Here is a 24,252-nt window from a genome sequence, read left to right on the forward strand (position 1 = left end):
GGACAGTTAAATTTGAATCTTGAAGAAAACAATAGCAAACAGGTGCACAATGGATCCATGTGGACAAAGATGCCTGGGGCCTTACTAGAACGGGGCATTCATAGAGTGCTTCATAGTTCAGGGAGGGACTGCCCTTGGAACAAGCCCTCCACGGAAGGAGCTCAGAAGGATCAGCTGAAGACAGTGAAGCAATGAGCTTTGAGATAAATGTCAGTGAAGTTTTCTGTGGCTCCACGCTCCTATCAGGAGAAAAGCTAGCTGGCTTTGCGGTAATGGGGGGAGTAGGGAAGATGAGTGTACTATTTCCTCCCTCCAATTTTGTTCAATACTAGAGGAGGTCTTAGAGATCATCTGAGTCAATTCCCACATTTCACGGCCTAGGAAACGGAAGACAAGACCTGCTCCAGGTCACTGAACTAGCAGGTGGCAAAAATGAAGACTAGAATCCAGTTGTTCCTAATATGACATTCTACTTAAAAAGCCTGACTAAATCTTCCTCAATTAGCCACGGGTGTCTTCTTTTCCAGATTATTAACGAGCAATGAATTCTTACTTCATACAAATGCCTATTAAATTTGTATTTATATTATACTACCTTTTCACTCAAAGGTAAGACATCAGTAAAGTGATTCAGTTATCAAATATCATATAAAGAACCATAATGGGAAATGCATAGTTCTAGTCTGTTAAATTGTTCAGTTTTAGAAATGTTTCTGCTTCCTATCCTTTTTGCTTGACATGAGGCTTTGACTTATAGGTGGATGCAGAAAAATCTTCATATCTTCATCTCCATCTACTCTTTAGGGCTTTAAATTCAGTTAATCCATTACTTGCATAAAGTTAGTAAAAACAAAGAAAATATTTAATTTCGAAGAGTATTAGCTAGCATTGTTAAGTAGGAAAGAACAGGAAAACCAAGTAAATCTCTCTGGGTGGTTTTGCTTGTGGATATGCATGTAGTAATATTAGAAAATGCAACTGAACTCTAATTAATAAAATACTTCCTGTAGGGCAAATACAGCCAGAAAAATTGGAAAGCAGATCAATAAGATTGCTACATATCTTTAAGCCACTGAAAACAAGAGCTAGACATTGGAATGTATTAGCAAAGTAGCTATGTCTAGACACTTCATGTTAACTATATTATATAACTTTTACTCTTGGATACTTTACTGGTAGGGAAATGGATAAAATGATCCTCACTGATGCCTTCTAATACTGGTGCTTTACAGAGCAGAGGTGGGAAATGTCCTTATTTCATCAAAGGATACTTTCTCTCTGGAGAGTGTAAACCATGATTGATTCAAGTACATGCAAACAGTGACTTACTTAGTGCTTCTAAAAAATTTCTGAGTCAGAAGGACAAAAAATAAAAATAACAAAAAATAAACATTTAAATCACAAAAAGGAAAAAAAGAGCTCACTAAATAAATACTACCCAGAGAAAGAAACTGGTTTCATATTGTAGTGAATTAAAAGATACTAAAGAGTGGGGCAGATAGAGAAGAGAGAGGAAAATATGAAGAAAAAGAAATTACAAGGCACAAGGACGAGAAGATATGTCAGGATTAGCAAGAAAAATGGGAGACTCAAGGGAGTGATGAGGAGAAAAAGGACAGAAAACTGCAGAGAAGGAGAGAAAGGAAAGAGCAAGAACTTGATGTCTGTGTAAAACTGAGGAAACTGGTGTGCTCTGACACTTTTGAAAATGTAATCGTTTTCTCAGCAATTTATTATGAATTATCAATGTGCAGAATATTCACTTTCTACAAATACAAAGATTTTGAAATGATTTAGGTTTCAAAAGTTAATTTCAATCAGAAAATGAATAATTTAGTTATCCATATATTAGCTATGTCTTCATATATTTCCTCTGACAATAATAACTTACTCATTTGCATTATTTTTAGTTTTGGGGGATCTGGGTATCTGTATTCCATAATGTCTGAACGTTACACTGAAAACCTATATTAACTTCTAAAATGAAACTATTTTTTTCTGTATCAATTTAAGCTTTTGGTTTAGGTAAGGGATGTCCAAGGGACACATATAATGAGAACTTCTTTCACTGCCTTTTCCATCCCAGCAGGCTTCCAAATTTCACTTTAAAAACCTACAAAAGTAGTTTAAAAAATTATAGTTAGGGCCAGGTGCAGTGGTTCATGCCTGTAATCCCAGCACTTTGGGAGGCTGAGGCGGGCAGATCACCTCAGGTCAGGAGTTCCTGATCAGCCTGGCCAACATGGTAAAATCCCATCTCTACTACAAATACAAAATTAGCCAGGCATGGTGGCGGGCACCTGTAATCCCAGCTACTCGAGAGGCTGAGGCAGGAGAATCACTTGAACCCTGGAGGTAGAGGTGGAGGTTGCAGTGAGTCAAGATCTCGCCACTGCACTCCAGCCTGGGTGACAGAGCGAGACTTAAAAAAAAAAAAAATTATAGTTGAAACAATAGGAGAAAATCTTTGTGAGTTTGTGTTAGGAAAAGATTCCTTAGGTACAACACCAGAAGCACAGTCCATAAGAGAACACTGATCAATTGGTCTTCCTCAAAAACTTTTCCTTTGTGAAAGACATTATTAATATAATGAAATGGCAAACCAAAGACTGGGGAAAAAAACTTGCAAGTTATATATCTGAAAAAGCCTTGTATTCAGAATATATAAATAAATCTCAAAACTCAATAATAAGAAAACAATTAAACAAAAAAGCAAAAGGTTTTAAAAGATGCCTCACTAAAGACTATACTTGGATGAAAAATAGGCCTATGAAAAGATGCTCAACACCATTAGTCATTGTGGAAATACAAATTAAAACCACAAGGAGATACCACTATTAGAATGACCAAAAAAAAAAAGAAAACAAAACCCAGTCAACCAAAACCAAAACCAAACTAACCCACTGACAATACCAATTGCTGGTGAGGTTGCTGAGCAACTGGAATTTTTCATACACTGTTGGTGGGAATACAAAATAGTACAATCACTTTGGAAAACCGTTTGGCAGTTCTTTATAAGATGCTAAACATTCATTTACAACAAAGCCCAGTAATTCCACTCCTAGAGAAACACTCACAAGAAAGCTACATTCACTTAAAACCTCTACATGAACATTAATAGTGGCTTTATTCATAATTGCCCCAAACAGAAAATAACCCAAATGTCCTTCAACTGGTAAGTGGATTAGCAAACTATGGTACAGCTGTATGACAGCACATTAAACAGCAGCAAAAAGGAACAAACTGTTGGTACACATGACAATTTGGATATTATCTCAAGTACATTCTGCTAAGTGAAAGAAACCATATTCAAAATGCCATGATTCCATTTATATGACATTCAGGAAAAGGTAAAATTAGAGGAATAGAAAAAAAATCAGCAGTTACTAGGGGTTGAGAATAGAGAGGGACTGATTACAAAGGGAGCCTGAAGGATTTCTGGGGGTGATGGAAGTGCTTTGCATTTTGATTATGGTGGTGATCTCACTACTGTATGCATTTGTCTGAATCACAGACCTGTCCTAGACACAAAAGTGAATTTTACCATATGTAAATTTTAAAAAGTGAAAAAATGGGTTAGCCATTGCTCCCAACTCTCCAGTGATTTTTATCAAAAATTTAAAAAGGCTCTACACTAAATTGCTGCAATGATTCATAGGAAGGCACATATTTTTGACTTTAGCCTGGTGGGTAATAAATATCAGTTTAATTTTTCTTAAAAAGGTATTTGATCTGGGTAAACAGGTTTAGGGCTAAAAAAATTGTAAAAGAAGTATTTGAGTATCAACTAGGAGTTAGGTACTGTTATAAGTGATAAAGCACAGATAAGAGTAGAATCTGGATTTTTTCTCCCCTTTATGGTATTAGAACTAGAGGGGGTCAGCTGGTTCCAAGACATTTCTCAGTAGTAATACCTGGAATGATATAATCAATGATACTGATGTCCAAACAAGTACAACTAACTTTGTGGCTTTTCTGTCCCTTTCTTCTGTGGTACTGAATGACTTCTAGTTGTTTTCTAATCAGCTCAATAGGTTAACTACTTGAGACTGAATAAAATAAAGCAGCCCATGGCAGGTCAAAAACTCTCTACCACTGCCAGAAAGGAAATGCAACTGTTCTATGCTCTTTATGCAGGTTCGCTGCAGAAAGGTACATGTTTATTTCATTAAAGGCTATTTTATTACCTGAAGGAAACCAAACATCAAGTTTAACTCTCTAAAACGAATCATATTTTATTCAAACGCAGATGTACTTTTCAACTACAGCAGCCATTTGATTAACTTGTCCAATGAATAAACTCATGACCCTCTATATTAGAAGTGGTGACCTTTATGCTGAAGAATCTAACCCAGAGCTAAGTTATCCACTAAAATGCAACTTGGGAGTATATTACTCTTCATGAAAATGTAACCACCTCTTTTCCTGCTAGTCGAGGTCTCCAGAGAAACACAGAGTGAATAAAAGACATATGTAACTTCTTTTATTTGGCCACTTAGGAGGGGGTCATCATCCACATGCATAGCTCTGATTCCCAAGTGACAGACAAAAATGACAGAACACTCAGTGGCTGAAGAGTACTTCATAAACATTTCAGCTGGAGGAAAGGCACTTCATTCCCTCATGAGAGACGGAAAGCCTGTAAGCTTAAGGATGTTATTTGCCTGCATCTTAGAGCTATGCTGAGATGAAGGATGAAAGAGGAACACAGAGGGGTCTTGGTTGATAAGAGAGGAAGAAATGGGGATATTTTTGCTTCTGAGATAAAAAAGCAAAGGAACTTTGGATTGATGTATGTTTTTGAGAAATTACAAGTACTTGGAGAAAGCATAGTCCCAAATGGGCAACATTTGTATAAAAAGACCCTGCTATTATAGTAAAAGTCAGTCATTTTTCCCTACATGAGGAAGCAGAAAGAAATGAATTCTTTAAGGAGAAGGGAAGATATAAAACATCAGTCCTCTTGGTGTGAAACATTTTAACTAGTTTATAATCACACTATCTACCATAATAAGCTGTTCTAAAATATTAATGTTCTCTTCTGGCAAACTTCAGGTTGGTTGTACAGTAGAATCACCTTAGATACTTTTTAAACAATTCCATATCCAGGGATTCTAATTCAACTCATCAGGACTGTTTCTCTTGTGATTCTATTGAGCAGCCTGGGCTGGAAATTACCACTTTAGGGGATATGGCTTAGTTTAGGAGATTCAGCAGAGATCTGTTCCATACATACATATTTAAAAGTGGGCCACAATTCAGCAAATGACAGAAAAATCTGAAGCTAAAGACATGGACAAGGAATGAGTTTCTGCATTATAAGATAATTCTTGGATTCATTACATTACCTTTACATAGTGGCTACTTCATTTATAATTCCCTAACTTGATACAAGGCTGGGACTGATTGGGGATAGGTATTTTAGCAGCCAAATTCCACCTACTCAAGTGAAAAAGAAGCTACAGCTCTGAGATGATAATATGAACCAAGTGAAAACTATGATTTGATTTATAAATATTCAGTTTGGGGAACACAAATAAGTGGAAAAAGTGAGGTTGATCTGTAATATCCATATGCTCGTGTTTATACGTAAGTGACAATTTCTCTAACTTATGGCTTTACGGTCAAATCCCTTGCATAGACATGGTAAAACCACATCAGTTCCTCTTTATAAAGCTCTGTTTAAGAGACACGGCTATCATAAGGTTCTTACTTCCCATAATACTGTACTGTTTTCCCGTTTTTAGTGGCTGTTCCTTTTAAACAAATCTTTGGAGCACTGAAAGGCTTTATTCATTTTCTCTGAGTTTTTCTATATATCTGAAATCTGAAAGTGAGCCCAAAATGTGAATTTGCAAGCAGCCTTGATCAAAATTCATATTTAGGTCCAAATTAACTAGTTTGGTGGACCTAAGCTTATAAATATTTGCATATTTTTACGTGGGTAGCATGAAAAACCCCTTTACTCAATGGGCTAGTGAAAAATAGCAGGTAGTAGACTAAAAGGGACTTTTAAAATGAGCCACTCCAAAGGCTGCCATTAAAGTTATTTAAACATGTACATGAAATAACAATATGGAGCTTTTGCTTAACTGGGGCACAAATGCATAATCTAGAAGCCTAGACATGCAGCAAATGGCATGGGTCTCGTGGCCTGAGGCTTTATTTTAAAAACTGAGCTCCTTTCTGCTGGCATGGGGGTAGCAGAATTTTAATACAAGCATTATTATTATTTTATGAAAGGAAGAAATAACACAAATTAACTATAACGGAGAAATATTCTTTGTAATTCAGCTGTCAACTTCAGCATACATAAATTTTATTTTGATAGTTATGCTCACAACCTTAGTACTTTTGACCAAAAGCTACTATAGAACTTCCAATGGCAAGAATCAGGCCAGGCACGGTGGCTCATGTCTTAATACTAGCACTTTGGGAGGCCAAGGTGGGAGGATTGCTTGAGCCCAGAAGTTTGAAACCAGCCTGGGCAACAATAGGGAGACCCCCTTCTCTAAACAAACAAACAAACAAACAAAGAAATGGTGATGTTAAAAAATTTTTTTATGAAGTTGAAAACACAATTTAGTTAAGACTGATTATTCTAACACTTTAAAAAATGTGACACTAACTGTAGGCCTCATATTTTAAACAAGATAAAGAAGCATGCACTAAGCAACTAATATTTGTTTCTTAGCAAAAATCATTTGCTTTTCATGGCATCAGAGACAAGACGGGAAAATGTCACAATGATTATGGTCTGAAACAATGATTCTCAAATCTCGCTGTGCATTAGAATCAGATGGAGAGCTTGCTAAAATACAGATCACTGGGCTCCACCCCTAGGGTTTCTGATTCACTAGGCCTGGGGTTGGGTCTAGGAAGTTTCATTTCTTGCAAGTTTCCAGGTAATGCTGATGCTGCTGTTCCACACAACATACTTTAAGGGCTACTTATCTAAAATAATCCTTTGGCAATTAACTAGTTGGTCAAGATAAAAACAAACAAATAATTACAGGCACAAGCAAGCCCAAGAAAAAGTAAAACTATTTAGTTAATTCTTATGTTGAATATTCTGGAGAGTCTTATGTTGAATATCCTGAAGCATTAAGTAAAAAAACTCTCACTTTGACCCTGTCAGGTACTGACTGCCAACATGTCTGACCCTAAACAATAAAATCCATACATAATTTTATTTAGAGCTGGAAATGCTGCAAAACAATTGTAATTTCATAAATATAGCCAGTAGAATATATACATCCCAAAGTACTAGATTAAACTTGAACTTTTCTAAACATTAAATAAAACCACAAGGGCAAGAGTTCTCAATTTGTTCTTTTTTCAAAACCACAGGCAAGCTAATTCTACAGATTGTGGAATGTACAATAGGCCATTCTCACAAAATAAACCCAAGGGGTGAATTATATCTCTTCAGACTAGGTGGTGTCTTAAGTCAACAAAGGTAAGTCTATGACTACCATGCTGAAAAACAGATTTTGTGACATGTGTGGACCTCACAGAAACAGAAACATGTAACAATAAATTTAAGTAAGGGTATAAAAAATGGGTGTGTTTGTGTGGCATCTATAAAGTCTTCCTAAATAAAATTTGTTGGAGCTCGACTATAACCAAAAAATAGTTACCCTGTGGGACCCTGTTTCCCAGAGCTGCATTCTTCTGACCAGAAATATGAATGCCATGCTGCTGTTTAGGGTCTTCAAAGCTGGCTCATTCCTCACTCAGATATTATGGGCTGTCTTCTCCAAGAGATTCCTGGAAACGAATAATTTCTCACTGATAGAAGAAAATAGAAACCATTAACTAACTACCAGTCTTAAAGCTGTAAGTTATGATAACAGTGAGTTTTCTTATCTGTGATGACAAAAAATTTTGACCTCCCTCCCCAGCAGTACAGAGGAGTTCCTTTTAAGTTTTTGCTATACTGTATTTGTAAATTCTTGCCTATGAGTTATATGAGTAATAAGTAGTATTTACTTTTTACATGTGCAGCTTAGGTCAGTATGTTAAATAGATTCTATTCTATGAATTCTATGCAGCACACTTTATGATATATGACTCTTCAGCAATAATGTTCTTGATTTGTTATAAACAACATAATGGGAAAATAAAGAGTTGTTTGTATTTTGCAATTCCATTTTAAAGATTGAACTGAACTAAAAATGTCTAGGAACATGCCAATATTTTCAGAGGCTCATGTAGCACTTTTTGGAAGATGGGGAGAGAATATCATAAGATACTGGAACAGTTTTTCCTCAGATAGCCTAAAGTCTAAATATGCCATACCTCCTACTCTAAAACAGCAATTGAAGGCAATGTTGTCTTGGGAAGACATCTGACAGTGTCTGGAGACACTTTTTAATTGTCACAACTCAGAGGGTGCTACTGGCATGGTAGAGGCCAAGGATGCTGCTAAACATCCTACGATGCACAGGACAGCCCTCTGCAACTAAGACCCAGAACAGAATGAGAAACCTGGCTCTAAAACAACTAAGAAAAGACACTGATAATAAAAATAATAAAAAGATGTGATGTATCATTCTAACATTTATTATTTACCTGTATTGATGGATATATTTTTTAAAAAATCCCTTCTTAGAGAACTTTTTATGACTGTTACTCTCATAAAATCACACTATACTGGCATGCAGGCTTCAAGGAGGCAACAATTAGGGTGCAGAGGCCAAACTACACGACGTTATTCCCAACCAAAGAATCTTCGTGAGTCGTTAATCCCTGAGCTATCCACAGAGAGATCTTTCTACATAAATATATATGGAAGATAAGGGTTGTCAAGTATAATCAGATTCCTCTAAGAGACTAGCATTGATAGACAAGATTAAAATTTGCTTAAGAGTATGACAGTGGGCTTTCAAAGAATCCTGCGGGGTTTCCAAAAGCATAAACCGACCACCATCAGTGTATCTGCTGGATAATAATAAACCATGGTATATAATTTGTTTTATATGAAAGGTGATTTGTTCTCCATTTTTATTGCTGACAAAAAAAGAGATAAAAGATGATTTATCTCTTGAAAATGTTAAGATTAGAAGGACTCTTGGGTGGCTTTGGTGAAGTTCCATCTTGAGAGAGGATTATGAACCATGGAGGTGGTCTGAAGTTCTGCAATTCTTTTCAAAAATTCAGGCTCATCAAATAAGGGGCTAGAAATATCAGCAAGACTAATGGATACAGCATTGGCTGTTGAGAGTGTCTAAAATAACACCTTCATTATGCAAGATGCTCAACAGATAGTTCTTGAATAAATAGTGACATAAATATGTGACTCCTTTTTATCTTCTGCAAACACAGACCTAAAACCAATTAATATTCTCAACTCATCCTTTAGGACAGCACCATGGGCTGGTTCCAAAGGGATTGCTTTGGTAACCATGGCAGGAAAAGTGTACACATCCATCCTAAAATAGGACTATGCAAGAAAAGGCAGTCCTTGCCTTATTCAGTAAGTAACTGACTGGTGAAACATTCCATATCTATTCTCACAAGACTTCCAGTTCCAATGCAAATAAATAATTAGCTGATATGACCAAGAAATGACATCGATTCTAATCATCTGACGAACCCACCTTAAGTCTTCCTGCCATCCCCACTGCCTCTTGCTATCGGGAGAACAGAACAAGGCATCACTCCTTCATACCTAACCAGTTTCAGCCTTTCTGAGACTGGCAGGAGAAAATCTAAGCTGAATTTCTCAAAATGTGGTCCACAGATCACCTATACCTGCAACGCCCTAGGTACTAAATTCAGATCCTGGGCCCCATCTCTTACTATAAAATTGAAATTGTCCAGGGTACTCCCCCAAATCTACATTTTAACATGTTCCCTGGGTGATCGTTATGCTCACTAAAGTTTGAGAAACCCTCTGTAAAGTGATAGTTTGTTCAGGGAGAGTCAGAACCCAAGAGTTATTACAATTTTTTTTTTCCTCCTCTTAGCTAGGTTATGAGAGCTTTAAGAAAAATGATGGCCGGGTGCAGTGGTTCATGCTTGTAATCCCAACACTTTGGGAGACTGACGCAGGTGGATGGTTGAGCTCAGGAGTTTGAGACCAGCCTGGGCAATATAGCAAGATCCCCGTCTCTATTAAAAAAATAGAAAATTTTAATTTTTTATTAATTAAAAAAAGAAAAATAGCTAGCTTATTTCAGCAGAGGGATGGAGTAAAAGTTAAAAGAGGCTGCAGAAGACCCAGTGTTGACACCGTTAATTTTGTGAAGCATTTAATTTCTCATAGGGTGAATTTTGAGTTGCTTGATCTAGCCACTCCAAGCCACTGTTTCTCAACATGCCATGAAAACCTTTGTTAGAGATTACATTACCCATATATGCATTATTTAAACTTTAATAAAAAGAAAAAATCCCAACATCTAGGTTTATTTTATGTCAGTTCTTTTTTAAATAATAGAGATATCAAATCTTGATTTTTTTTTTTTTTTTTTTAGGTTATCATGAGAGTAATGAGGCATAGAAATTGTAAAACGGCAGTAACTCCCCAAATCTGGGAATTGCTGTGGGATTAATTTTTGTTCTGAAGTGTGAATACAGGTATCTAATGTTTGGGGCATTCATATAATCTCACATAAAATAATGGAACCTCACAATGAATTGAAAATCAGAAGGATTTGAAAGAGGGTTCTGATTCCACACCCTTACAAAGATTTTTAATAATAAAAAGTGACACTGACTGTATTTATCCAAAAATAAAAAAATCTACTTTTTTGCTGACATGATAAAATAACTCTTTTGATTTTTCATGAACTATGAAGTAAACTCTACCACAAAATAATAACATAAATATTACTTCAATGCAACCAAGGACATAAAGAAGTTCAAATGCAATATTCATACTATCAGTCAACAAATATTTACTAAGCAACTATATGGAAATTAAAGATGGTTACAAATTCTTTGCCATCCATCCTGTCAAGAAGTGAAGGCTATTTCCTCTACCTTGAATCTAGGCTGGCTTTTTGAATACTTTGACCAATAGAAAGCATTGATAATAACCCTTTACCACTTTGAGGTGTAAACAAGCCTCAAAATGGCCTGGCGACTCTCACCTTTGCATTCTCGTAAGCCAGTCACCATGCTGTAAAGACTATAAACGACTGCCAATGCTGAGAGGACTGGGGAGAGAGGCCCTGGATCATGAGGGGTCATTTTGTACATTTCAGCCTCAGCTGAATGCTATTACAGAGGTCTTGCCCACCTCATTTGGAAAAGAGAGCCATCTAGTTGAACCTGGTCCAAGCTTGTCCAACGTGGGCCACATGTGGCCCAGGACAGATTTGAATGTGGCCCAACACAAATTAGGAAACTTTCTTAAAATATTATGAGATTTTTTGCAATCGTTTTTTCCGTTTTTTTTGATATGGAGTCTCATTCTGTCGCTCAGGCTGGAGTGCAGTAGTATGATCTCGGCTCACTGCAGCCTCCACCTCCCAGGTTCAAGGGATTTTCCGGCCTTAGCCTCCCGAGTAGCTTGGATTACAGGCACCCGCCATGATGCTCGGCTAATTTTTGTATTTTTAGTAGAGATGGGGTTTCGCCATGTTGGCTAGGCTGGTCTTGAACTCCTGAAGTGATCTGCCTGCCTCGGCCTCCCAAAGTGCTGGGATTACAGGCGCGAGCCACTATGCCAGGCCAATTTTTTTTTCTTTAGCTCATCAGGTATCGCTAGTGTTGGTGTATTTTATGTGTGGCCCAATATAATTCTTCTTGCAGTGTGGCCCAGGGAAGTCACAGATTGGACACCCTTGACCTAGTCAATAAAAAATAAATTATTGCTGTTTTAAACGACTACATTTCGGAGTGGTTTGTTACGTAGCAATAGAGAATTAAGACAATCATTATGTTTTATATTACATATGTGTTATGTCATTGTTCTACATGTAAGAACTGTACAGAAAAAAAAGTTAGGCGAAGTTCTACATTTTCTCCGGATTTATCAATTATTGGCTAAAATGCAAGGGTGCATTTCTAGAGGGTGTTTCATTTCAATAACTACTGTTACTTTCCCTCCTATATACTTCAAGACTTTGAAAAGTTAATTTACTTTCTTTAGTTGTTCTGAGGACTAAATATATTAGCACCAATATGATGTTTGTATACTAAAATACGGACATGAAATTGTTATCAAACCAGCATGTATTGTTATCTTTTTTTTTTTAAAGCAAGCCCAATTCTAACTTATAAATAGGATAACTCAATATTGTTAGTACAATTAATAATGTTTTAGCTGGCTGTTAAACTATTGACATTCCATTTTAGAGTCTGAGTAAGTGAAACTGGGTGTCCTAAATTTCTATTTTAATAATTCCTTATTATTCTTATTTTTTTTGAGACAGGGTCTTTTTCTGTCACCCAGGTTGGAGTGTAGTGACGCGAACACAGCTTACTGTAGCCTCTACCTCCTGGGCTCAAGTGATCCTCCTGTCTCAGCCTCCCAGTAGCAGGACCACAGACATGCATGGCCATGCTTGGCTAATTTTTTTATTTCTTGTAGAGACAGGGTCTTGCCATGTTGCCCAGGCTGGTCTTGAACTATTAGGCTCAATTCATTGTCCCACCTCACTGTGATTATAGGTGTGAGCCACTGGGCAAAGCCAATTCCTTATTATTTTTACTGAATTTATCTCATTCTGTACTGTTTTACTTTCTATGTTAATTCTTGTGGGGATGAAGGCTATCTTGTAATTCCTCTACCTGGAATGTTACTCTTCTACCCTCTCCATTTCCTTAAATCCTCCTTATCTTAAATACACACTGCCTTGCATTAACTTTTTGTGCTATAAAATCCAGCCATGGCTTAATAGCTAACCACCTTTTTCATGTTTAACTTTTCAATTTTTAAACTGGTTGCTGTCCTGAAACACTCTCAGTGAAGTACAAACATACTTGCTTCTCAGATTGTAAGAGAAAGAAATGACTTTGGCTGTTGCCTGAGTCTACTCCTTAAGAACACCATGCATCACTGATTGAGAGCCCACAGGATAACGGCAGATAGAGAGTTTCTGCATGATGGTGTGTTACCACTTGCTTGGAACCTACGAGCAACATGTGAAAGTATGCAGTTCCTAAGTTCTTTGCATGTCAAGTACAAGCTATCCAAGCATCCACTCTTCTTTCAAAGGACGCTAAATGCAAAACACAGCTGTCTGTGACCTTGGGAGACCTAACCGGAATCTGCAAACAAGCTTATGTAAGCGTACCCTGGCCAGCCTTGTTCCGAAAGCCCTCTCTAATTAAATGAGAGTTTTGATTTCTTATGTGGAACAGTAAAGGGTCTTCTGGGAAGAGATATCTCTTGCAGGAACTGTAATTTGAAAAGTAATCTTTGTCTCTATTGCATCCTTAACTATACAGGACATAATAGTGGGGAAGAAATGATAGCAGAGCTGTAAAAACTGAGTAAGTCTGACTAATTCCCAGGCTGCATAAAAGATCTTATTAAACAACTTTATTAATGACCTGGAAATCTGAGAAGACGTTACATTAATAAGTTCCTCATAAGGCACTAACGGTGGAGATGGCAGAAGAAACAGAGGTGAAGTCAAACAATATTCATGGATCCCTGGAGATTAGAAAAATGAACAGTAAAGTACACAGTGAGTTCACTCTGGCAAAATACAATTAAGTATCCAGGAAAAAATAACTCAGCATTCAGTGGGGATGAAACCTCGAAAGCATGTCAAAAGCAACCGGACAGATATTGTAACCCACAGATTAGATAGGATTTTGCAATATAACAGAAATAGCAAAACATAAAGTAGATGTGAAGCTGTCCAGCAGAGGGGCTCAGCACATGCTGACAATGATAAAAGAAAAAGAAAGGTGTTGTGGGGGCAGTGAGTAAAAACAGCTCAGTTATTAAGTCGAAAAGTGTAAGCACCTGGACTTTGGCTTTAAACATTCTTCCCGAAAGATGAAAAGCATCTGAGAGGCCTTTGGAGAGGGAAAAATATATTTACAGAGATAAGCATATGATGAGAGATTAAAGGAATGAAACAGACAAGCCTCCACTGAACAGTGACAAAAAGAGGTACTTAACTCTGATCAAAATTATTGTTTACATTTTTAAGGGTTTTCCGGGCAAGATAACTAACAAATATATTTCTTAATTATACATATGGCAGATGAAACAGCGAATTTCCAGGAAGCATCAGCCCTGCCCAAAGCCATGTAGTTGAAAGAAGACTCAGAATCACAGAATTTTAGGCAGGAAATGATCTTAGAAATTATATAGTTTCATGTCTTCAAAGTGAGGTCTGAGGGCCTATTGCCTGGAGAGCTTATCAGAAATGAAGATTTCTAGGCTCCAACTCAGCTCTCCTGAATCGAATCCTAATATCCAAGAAGGATTAGCTCAAGAAGCTTGCAGAGTTTAAGATAAGTTTATAGATAAGGAAAGTCAAGCTCAGAGATAAATTGCCCCAGGTCAGTCATCAATAGGTCCTGGTTTCAGGTCCAACGATATTACTATCACTGTGGGATGAAATTCTCCCCAAATCTATAAATTGCCTTTATAATTAGTTATTACCATGTTGTGTAATTTTTCCGAGAATTTATATTATAGACATTGCTTCATTTAATTCTTGTGTAATAAGGAAAAGAAGATAAAAGAAAACAGAGTCTGCCATCAGTGGATATAGGAGACAGTTAAAGAAAAAAAAAAATAAATAAAAGAGAAGACAAAGATTGGGATAGGAAGTAAAAAGCAAAAACCCGAAGCTTCGAATAAAGCTTTGAAGGTAAGAGAACTTACAAAAATGCAAGAGATGTTTAAAGAACAAATTATGGTCTTCCTAACCTCTAAGCTTCCTAAAATAAAAGTGAAATCTCTGCTCGTTATCATAAGCCCTTCTCTCCTGTAGGGTAAAGGACACAAGGATGAGAACCAGACTGTGGGTTGTCTCTGTATCCATTTCTGTGACAGTAACTAGCATGCTCTAGATTGTTCTCTTGTGTCATTAGAAGTCCATTATTTGAAAGGTAATCATATTGCATCGATAGATCTTCTTTTAGCAAAAGCTGACCAGGAAGTGTTTCAGGTTGATCATTTCTGGTTTTGACGATCTCTATCTAATGTAATCCTTGTAGGGAGAATCTGGGTTTGACCCCAGGATAAACCAAAACAAAGGGAACTAACATAGACCAATAAAATAAATCCTAAAAAATATAAGCAATTAAAATAGCTTTATACAAACAAAGGTTTATAAAAAATCATTATTATAGAAGAAAATCAGGCCGGGCATTTTGGCTTATGCCTATAATCCCAGCACTTTGGGAGGATAAGGCTGGTGGATCACTTGAGGTCAGGAGTTCGAGACCAGCCTGGCCAACACGGCGAAATCCTGTCTCTATTAAAAAGACAAAAATTAGCCAGGAGTGGTGGTGCGCATCTGGAATCCAAGCTACTCCGGAGGCTGAGGTAAGAGAATCGCTTGAATCCAGGAGGCAGAGGTTGCAGTGAGTGAGCTGAGATTGTGCCATTTGTACTCTAGCCTGGACAACAGAGTGAGACTTTCTCAAAAAAAAAAAAAAAAAAAAAAAATCAAATGTTGCACATGCATAGAAAATAAGATTAAAAAAAAAATTGGGAACCAAACTTCAACAGAAAGATGTATTTCTCAAGCATAGTTTTTACTAGTTTTTAGATAAATAAGAAAGCTTATTTTATTATAATTTTGCCAAACATACTGGCTATAGAATAAATTTGCAAAATGATTTCTGGAACATGATAAGAGATCCACAGAGAAAAAAGTAGCAGAAAGATGGGTATTCAAGTTACATTTTAGAGTAGAAAAGGCCTCTGGAAAACAGATTTCAAAGAACAAGTTAATACAAGGGAAGAAAGCCCCTGATTTTTAATAAAGCCACAACATTGACATCTTGTCTGTTCCCAGAGTGTAGGGATTCAGCAACAGAAACCTTTGCCTTGCATTTCGGAGCTGGCCTGGGAAAGCAGCGAAGAGCTCTCCACAGTCTGTGCCTGGAGGCCCAGGGGGGCTGTGAGATTTAGAGCTCTGGTACTCCACTGCAGGATAAACAGCTTGGGATTCTTCTTTAATGACAACAGCGTATCAGCTCTTTTTGAGGTTACGGCATACATAAACAGGATCTGCCTCATATTTTCCAGTTGTGGAGGAGGGAAGGGAAAAAAAAGGCCCCCACAAACTTTTTCCCGCAATTAACAGTAGAAGACGACTTGCTTTTACTTGCATGCAAGACTGAAAAAAGAGGAGGAGAACCATGGCATGCAAAATAGCCACACTGAAAGGAAACAGGAAACCCATTACTTCCTCTGTGAAAACTTCAGTGGGCAATCAAAGGGAAGAAAGGTAATGAATGTTTAACTCTGGTGTTTTAAAAGGAAAGGGACATAAGCTTAAAAACAGTGAGTGGAAACATTCGTAATAAAGCCCTCCTAGAGACAAGACCCACAGAGGAATCAAACAGGAGGTCTTGCCCGGTACGCACCCTGCTCTGCATTTGAATGTAGAACGAACACCTGCTGTCATGTTAGAAGACAGACCAGTGGGTTATTTCCTAGGCTTCCTCAAGGTTTATTACTGGCATGGAAAACTTCCTGGCCTTCTTTGAGGAGCTCTAACAAAATGTGCCAAATGAAGATATTTACTCATAGAATTCCCTCTTTTGCATCCTGGACCCAAGTTCCTTATTTCTTTTTGGATTCAAGAAAACCTCAAGATTTCTGTTTTGTTGACCTAAGCCTACAAGTCCCTGCAATCTCCTCTACCCCAATCTTTTCGAGGAAGCTGCAGACAACATTTACTCCATTTGTATTTAAATGTATACTTTCATGACAGGACAGCTTGCTTCATTTTGCTGTCCTGGGCCAGCAAACTTTTTTTGTGAAGGACTTGATAGTAAATATTTCAGCCTCTGTAGGCTATGCAATCTCTATCACAAGAACTTATCTTTTCTGTTGTAGGATGAAAATAGTCAGATAATATATAAATAAATGAGTATGGTGGAGTTCCAATAAAACTTTATTTATAAAAACAGGTGGCAGACCAGATTTGGCCCACAGGCTATAATTTGTGACTCCTGGTACTAGTTCTCCCCTGTTCTATAATATAACAGCATTCTTAAAAAGTGGTGGGCAGATGAAAGAAACATGATGGTTTCCATTTTATTATGAACATACACATAAACTAATTATGCTTTGCCTCTGATATTAATCAAGATATATGTTAAGGAAGTGGATGTAAAAAAAAACTTTAAAAAGTGCTCTTCAGGCCGGGCGCGGTGGCTCACGCTTGTAATCCCAGCACTTTGGGAGGCCGAGGCGGGCGGATCACGAGGTCAGGAGATGGAGACCACGCTGAAACCCCGTCTCTACTAAAAATACAAAAAATTAGCCGGGCGTGGTGGCGGGCGCCTGTAGTCCCAGCTACTCGGAGAGGCTGAGGCAGGAGAATGGCGTGAACCCGGGAGGCGGAGCTTGCAGTGAGCCGAGATTGCGCCACTGCACTCCAGCCTGGGCGACAGAGCGAGACTCCGTCTCCAAAAAAAAAAAAAAAAAAAAAAAGTGCTCTTCAAACATACGCTATCATTATTCTCCCTACCCTGTGACAAAAGCAGCCTCAGTGTTTACTCTTCTGGAGAGGTTTTCAGTGACAAGTTAGAGGAAGTGGGTAGGTAGTTTATGGGGGAAGGAGAGGATTCTTTCTTGTACTGAAGTGACTCATGAGTCCCTAGAATTTGAGAACCTCTGTTCTTTAGCAAGCTGTCCCAATTAAATAACTATACATTATCAAGTGAGGTCAGGTGATAAGTCCTCATCACTTCTGTCCAGTACATAATCTGCATTTCAGCTGTGTTCAAGCAATCCCATATTTCTGGAAGGCAATAAAGATTTCCTAATTGTTGCAAAGAAGACTGTACCAGCTGGGGATTGGAGGTGGGGTGCGATGGTCGGTTGATAGTTAAAATGCTGGAATTGGATGCCAGAGAAGGTGTCACAACTTTACAAAGTAATGCAAGATGTTGCACCACTCCAAATGCCTCAGTTGATGAAATCAGTCATAAGAGAAAATCAGACACCATTAAGGGCCATCTAGAAAGGGGGGAATCCAGGAAGTCAGCCAGAGACAACTCTGTTACTTGAGCTCCAAGCCTGAATCAAGGAGAGCTCTCAGAGCCACGTTCAAGTTTGAGCCCAGACTTGGAAATGCACAGAATGAACTAAGGCAGGAGGCCAATAAGAAAATTATCTCCTATCAATTTTACACACATTCTATTTCTGACTGAATAATCTTTGGGTTTGGGCTTGGGGAGATAGAGCTGAAAGATTTTGGCACATGAGATTTGCAGTGGCCAAGATCAGTAGACCTTTAGTTCACAGCTTATTGCCTATTGTTTGGTCTTAAAATATGGTCCATGTAACGCTCAAGTGGGTGATGAGTCCATCTTTCTCTTCTAGAAGAATGACAGTTTTATCCTAACATGTGCTAATTACTTTGCCACGGAGACAAATGGTCCTCTGAACTGCTGCAGATGAGAGAGTTCCCTATATTTCAGTTTCAGTCTGCTGATCAAGACACCAAATTGTAAAAATGTAATTAGCTGATATGGCAAAGTCCCCCTGAAGACACCTGGTTGATGGGTCACTGGTTCACACCTGGGAAATAATGAAGTTGGGTGCCCAATAAGTGTAAGCCTTGAGAGCTGACAGGAAAAGGGACCAGGGCAGGAAGAAGACAATAAGAGGTGAAAAGTCAGGAGGGAGAACCAGACAAGGATCATTTGGGGAGGAGCAGTCTTGGCCAGGAAAGAGCAATTTTGGAGCAGAATAAAAGAAAAACCTAAGAATGGACCAAGGAATATCTGTCCAGGATAAAGATGTGTCCAGAAGTTGACTTCCAACACTGGCCCGAGGACATCAAAAATGGGGCTTGGCTCTGACTGGAACCAGTAGGACAGAAGACCCACACCCTTGGGCTATTCTGTACTCTGCCCCCCACCCTTCTCCCATGTAAATTTTAGTGAATGCTTTGAAATCCAGGCAGGCTCAGGAAGAGGAAACAGTATCTACTTTGACTGTCTTTCTCAGGTGAAGGCCAGGCTACAGTAGGACGGGGAGGCTGGCAGTCTCAGCAGGAACTGAGCATTACTGAGGCAGTTCTTCCCCATAGAACAGGAGGTCACAGTCCCTGTCCCTTACTGTCTTCTTGATGTACAAGTTTCTCCATCTTACCCAGCTAATTATGTAGCAAATTCAGCTCTCAGGAGATGAAGTGAGTAAGAGAAAATCAGGATAAAATCTAATTTCTTTTCTCCACTTCCCTAGCATAAACTGACAGTGATATGTCTGAAATAGGGGGTAATTATAAGAACTTAAAAAGAAAGTTTGGAAATGCTAATCCATCAAAAAAAAAAAAAAAAAAGAGAGTAGCTTCTCTTAAAAACGAACAAATAAACAAACAAACAAACCCAAACAAACCCCTTCTTTTAAAAAAAAGAACTTGGCTTATTTTTTTCTGTATAACTGAACAACTTAAAAGCAAAACAAAAAAAGGGCATTACATAGTGAGAATTTAATAAGGAAAATCATACACAAAGAAAACCACAGGCCAGGCACAGTGGCTCATGCCTATAATCCTAGCACTTTGGGAGGCCAAGGCGGGCAGATCACCTGAAGTCAGGAGTTCGTGACTATCCTGGCCAACATGATGAGACCTGGTCTCTACTAAAAATACAAAATTAGCCAGGCATGGTGGCGCATGCCTGTAATCCCAGCTACTTGGGAGGCTGAGGCAGGAGAACTGCTTGAACCCGGGAGGTGGAGGTTGCAGTGAGCCGAGATCACGCCACTGCACTCTAGCCTGGGCCAAAAGAGTGAAACTCCGTCTCAAAAAAAGAAACAACAACAACAACAACAACAACAAAAACCACGATGATATGAAGTCTTTATTCATAGACAACTTTTGATGGGGATGGGCAGTATCTTACTACAACCCCAAACATCCACTTAAATTGGCACAAGGTTTATCTGTAAGTTTTATACCTTAAAATGTATTTAAGTTGAAAACTAAACTGATGGGGAGAATAAATCAACATTATTTAATACTTAAGTCCTAAGTAAAAACAGAGTACTCAAAATTGGCACTAGTATAAAATTTTCTCTGAAATTTCATTGGTTAGAAGAGATCAAACAATCATTTCAGATATCTCTATTAATTTTACTCTAATCACACTCTTTCAAGTATTATGGTGATCAATTTTCCCCACAAACTTGCAAGGGAGAAACAACTGACCTCCCCACAAAATCTAACTTCAATTAACTATCTAAGGATGATATTCAGTGTTTCTCACATTAAAGGAATTCAGAATCATGCTCTGGCCATAACAGGAGTGAGCACAGAGCACTTTATGTTAGCTGTTTGGTATCATTGTCCAAATCCACGGCCTCTTTCTGCATACCTTATGACAGTACCATGTGTATATCCTTAATCAAATACTGTTAATTTTCAATGCATGAGTTTTTTATTTGAGGATCAAACAAGTTAAGAATTATGTTTGAAATAAGAAGGGAAAAAAAAAGAGAAAAATATCTTAATGTACCATAGACTTGAATTACCCTGTCAAACCAGATTTTTTTTTTTAAGTTTCCAACAAAATGAACTGGATAGTGTGAGTCCTCTATTTCTCATATCCAGGGTAGATATCAGCTCCCTCTCGTAGGGCAAATATTTCTTGCTTATGCCCTCACAAATAGACTGGCCCTCCATTCTGCCACCTCTTCTTACCACAAATTCTGAAATTTCTGGTAGAAAAGAGATCTGTCAAAACAGGTTACTTGTATTTTTATTGGTTCCTCCAGACCATGACGACATTTCCTGATAGGCAATGCCAGGAAACTATTAATGTCTGTGAAAAGCAGTGAAAATTCTTATGAGTATAAACTGTCTGGTGCCCCAGGAGACTGAAGCCTGAAGGAACCACTAGTTTTTAGACTGTGACATTGATTCCATTGGCTGCCGTATCAGAAATCCAAAACACCACTATCAGAGGAGAAGAAAAAGTGTCTTTCCAAAAAGAAAGGTCTGGAACACACAACCAGCCATTTCCTTTCTCTTAATCACTTGCCTGCTTAGAACAGAGCAGCTGAGCATTATGTGGGCAGCTAATGGCTGGCTCAGTTAAGGCTCTTGCACAAATTATGTAATTTATTCAAGAAATTAATAGGTCTTTTCCCAAGCAGGAGGGGTAATAATGCCTACAACAGGATGAAGAGTGTAGCTTTCCCTACAAATGATAGAAAGAATGCAACTAACATCCATGTGCAGAAATAGAATTGCACCTTTTTAAAGGACCTCGGTGATCCTGCTAATGCTCACTATGTGAGCACTTGATGCCACTGAACTTAAAGGAAGCAGGAGCTTTACAGAAGACATGAAACTAAATGGAACAAAACTAGTTTGAGGCACTAGACTTGTATGAGACTTTCAAGTATGTCAACTGATCTATTATGAAGTGCCCAAATCATGTGCGTACTTGCTAACGTTCTATCTGGGTTTGTGGAGCAGAACGGCAGCTCCCTGCACTGTCATGTCCCTCTATTTCACAGTGCCACCTGCTGGGCGAGGGTGAGAGCAGGCTGAACTTTCTTGGGAGTGGTACCTGTGAATTCACAAAATAACCTCTGAAATCACAAACAGAAGAAACATCTTCGAGACCAGCCTGGCCAACATGGTGAAACCCCATTTCTACTAAAAACACAAAAATTAGCCGGGCGTGGTGGTGGGCGCCTGTATTCTCGGCTACTTGGGAGGCTGAGGCAGGAGAATCGCTTGAACCTGGGAGATAGAGGTTGCAGTAAGCCGAGATCGTGCAACTGCACTCCAGCCTGGATAAGAGAGCAAGACTCAGTCTCAAAAAAACAAAAAAACTATTGTTTTAGAATTTTTCATGTTTTAGAAAAGTAAACTGATACATATACTATGTATTATATGAAACTTGCAGTGGGTTCTTTGGCAGCACCCACTAATCCAACATTAATATTCCTATAGTAAGATATATGAGTATTTACATTAAATTGTTAAAGAATCTAGATAGACTTGTGTGTTAGTTCAGATGATGTTTTGTAGTTAAATGTGTTTACTGAGTCAAAAGATACTATATCTCTCTGACACACACACACACATACACACAGAGACTCTTTCATCATTCATGTTTATCTCACTGTGCATCCATCCAGGTTTATAATAACATGGCAAAATTGCTTTAAAGGCCATTTACACATGTACTAGCAGTGTGCAAGTGCACCTCCTAATTCACTGTATCTTTGTCAATACCAAGTATCACCATTAAAAAATTTGCCAATCTGACATGCAAACAATGGTATTTCTTTGATTAAATGTGCATTTCTCTGATTGCCTTGGATTTTTACATATGCTCCATGTAATCTTTCACAGTTATATAGAGTAGTTATTCCTAAATTCCCATCATTGGTGGTGGATCCAGGTTGGCTTGACTTTACAGCTTATGCTGTGGAGGCACTTAAAAGGGTTCTTGGAGGTGTCTTGGGTCTTTGGGACACAGACTGACACAAGGACATGAATGACTTGCCTGGGTGGTAGGGTAGGGAAAGCTTTGATTCCATCTGTTTACTAATATTGTGCTTCTCTACTGTGCTTCTCTATTGTACTACACCCAGAGTCCTCCTGGGTGGCCATTAAAGCCTCTTTGAAATGTCAGCCCACTTCACTCAAGGCTTGGATAGAGACCACAGAGACTATTTCAAAGTAGTGTGGTATATATTTAGCACCTACTCAGTGTGCAGTACACAGTTTTTAAACTAGTTAATCATTAATCGGTTTATTATCAAACCAGTATACTACTGAAAATTGAATCATCTAGATAATCTTGTGAATTCTAGTTGTTCTTCCTTCCTCCTGAGGGCTTATATTTACATTAAATAAACCTGTATCTGAATCAAATCTGCAAAATTCAGATGATTTGACAGCATTTTAGATGAAGTGAATTTTGTCAGATTTCACCTGAAAATCACTCACTATCCTCCATCATGTATACTAATGGAGGAATGGGAATAATCAGAGCCAGGAATTCAACAGACATTCCAAAAGCCTCCACATTTCTTATATATACAACCTTCACCAGGGTGCATAGTTACCTGCTTTCCAAGGTATGAGTCTCTAGACTTTCACCTGCACCATAGGTAGGCCAGAATAACTTGTATAAATGCCAAGAAAGGCAAGAAGAGAGAAAAGGTCATGATAATTCAGTTTGAGTAGGGATACCTTAGTTTAGTTCAACTGTGATGCTAAAATTTCCCTATTTAAAACAAGCAAACAAACAAACAAGATCAAAAACGTAGCCAGGACTTCAGAGTTGCAAAGCTCCTGTATTCTAGGTGACTAGTGCCCTGGGAACATGCATCTCAGTGGCCCTGTGACAGTTAACCTAATCACAGTCCACGCTTGCCCTTCTGAATACAAAGCACACTTGACTGAGGAATCTCACTCAATATGTGTATGGGACACATATTTTTATGTGTCTTCTAAAGAAGACAAATATTCTTTTGAAACAGAATATCCTGTGAGAAAACAAGTAATGACTGGCTATAAATATGGTATGGCCACGTAAAAATCTTTAAACTGTGACCCAGGATTTCAGGAGTTGGTCTGGTCCCTGGGTGGTTTAAGAAGCAAAGCCTTCCACATTACCCTTGGTTTAATCACCACTATCCATGACATCACCATCCAAACCATTTATTTAGTCTGTTTTCCAGATCACCACATGGCAAATGACTACCTACATAAACAAAACAATTCAGTTCCGTAAGAATTCTTTGTAAATGAGACCCCTGGAGAAATAAAAAAGTGTAATTGTCATCTGAAACATACTTTAATTTCTGTAAGAGGTTTTATAAATGAGTGATTGACTCTCATTAAAATAATAAAAAGAAAAGAATCCCACAAAGAGCTGCAGGAGGCATTTCTGAATCTAGCAGACATGGTAAAACAAAATCATTATACCGCTGTCAGCTCTTAGCTATCAGAAATTCCAGTTTGAATTCAGACACTGACAGGTGGGCAAGGGAAAATAGATGGTAATCTCTTAAAGAGTAAAGACCATCTCTCTAAGTTCTCTTATCCCTTATAGCAGTGGCTCTCAAACTTTAACGTGCATTAGAATAATATGTAAGGGTTTTAAAAGTACATATTG

The 24,252-nt window shown here is 38.1% G+C and overlaps 1 protein-coding gene across 16 annotated transcripts in view; it reads right to left on the minus strand.

Moving 5' to 3' along the window:
- Positions 1-24,252, minus strand: part of CMSS1 (cms1 ribosomal small subunit homolog) — a 362,094-nt gene that overhangs the window by 89,882 nt on the left and 247,960 nt on the right. For 6 of the 16 annotated variants that reach the window (XM_058437596.1, XM_058437594.1, XM_058437602.1 and 3 more), the window contains one exon: positions 7,641-7,791. The exons of the other annotated variants lie outside the window; for them this stretch is intronic. In XM_058437596.1, the coding sequence (XP_058293579.1) occupies positions 7,641-7,697 (57 nt within the window). In that variant the 5' untranslated portion in view covers positions 7,698-7,791. The remainder of the gene's footprint in view (positions 1-7,640; positions 7,792-24,252) is intronic. 16 annotated transcript variants of the gene reach the window in all.

This window comes from Hylobates moloch, unplaced genomic scaffold (assembly GCF_009828535.3).
Source record: "Hylobates moloch isolate HMO894 unplaced genomic scaffold, HMol_V3 SCAFFOLD_4, whole genome shotgun sequence".
NCBI classification, from domain to species: Eukaryota; Metazoa; Chordata; class Mammalia; order Primates; family Hylobatidae; genus Hylobates; species Hylobates moloch.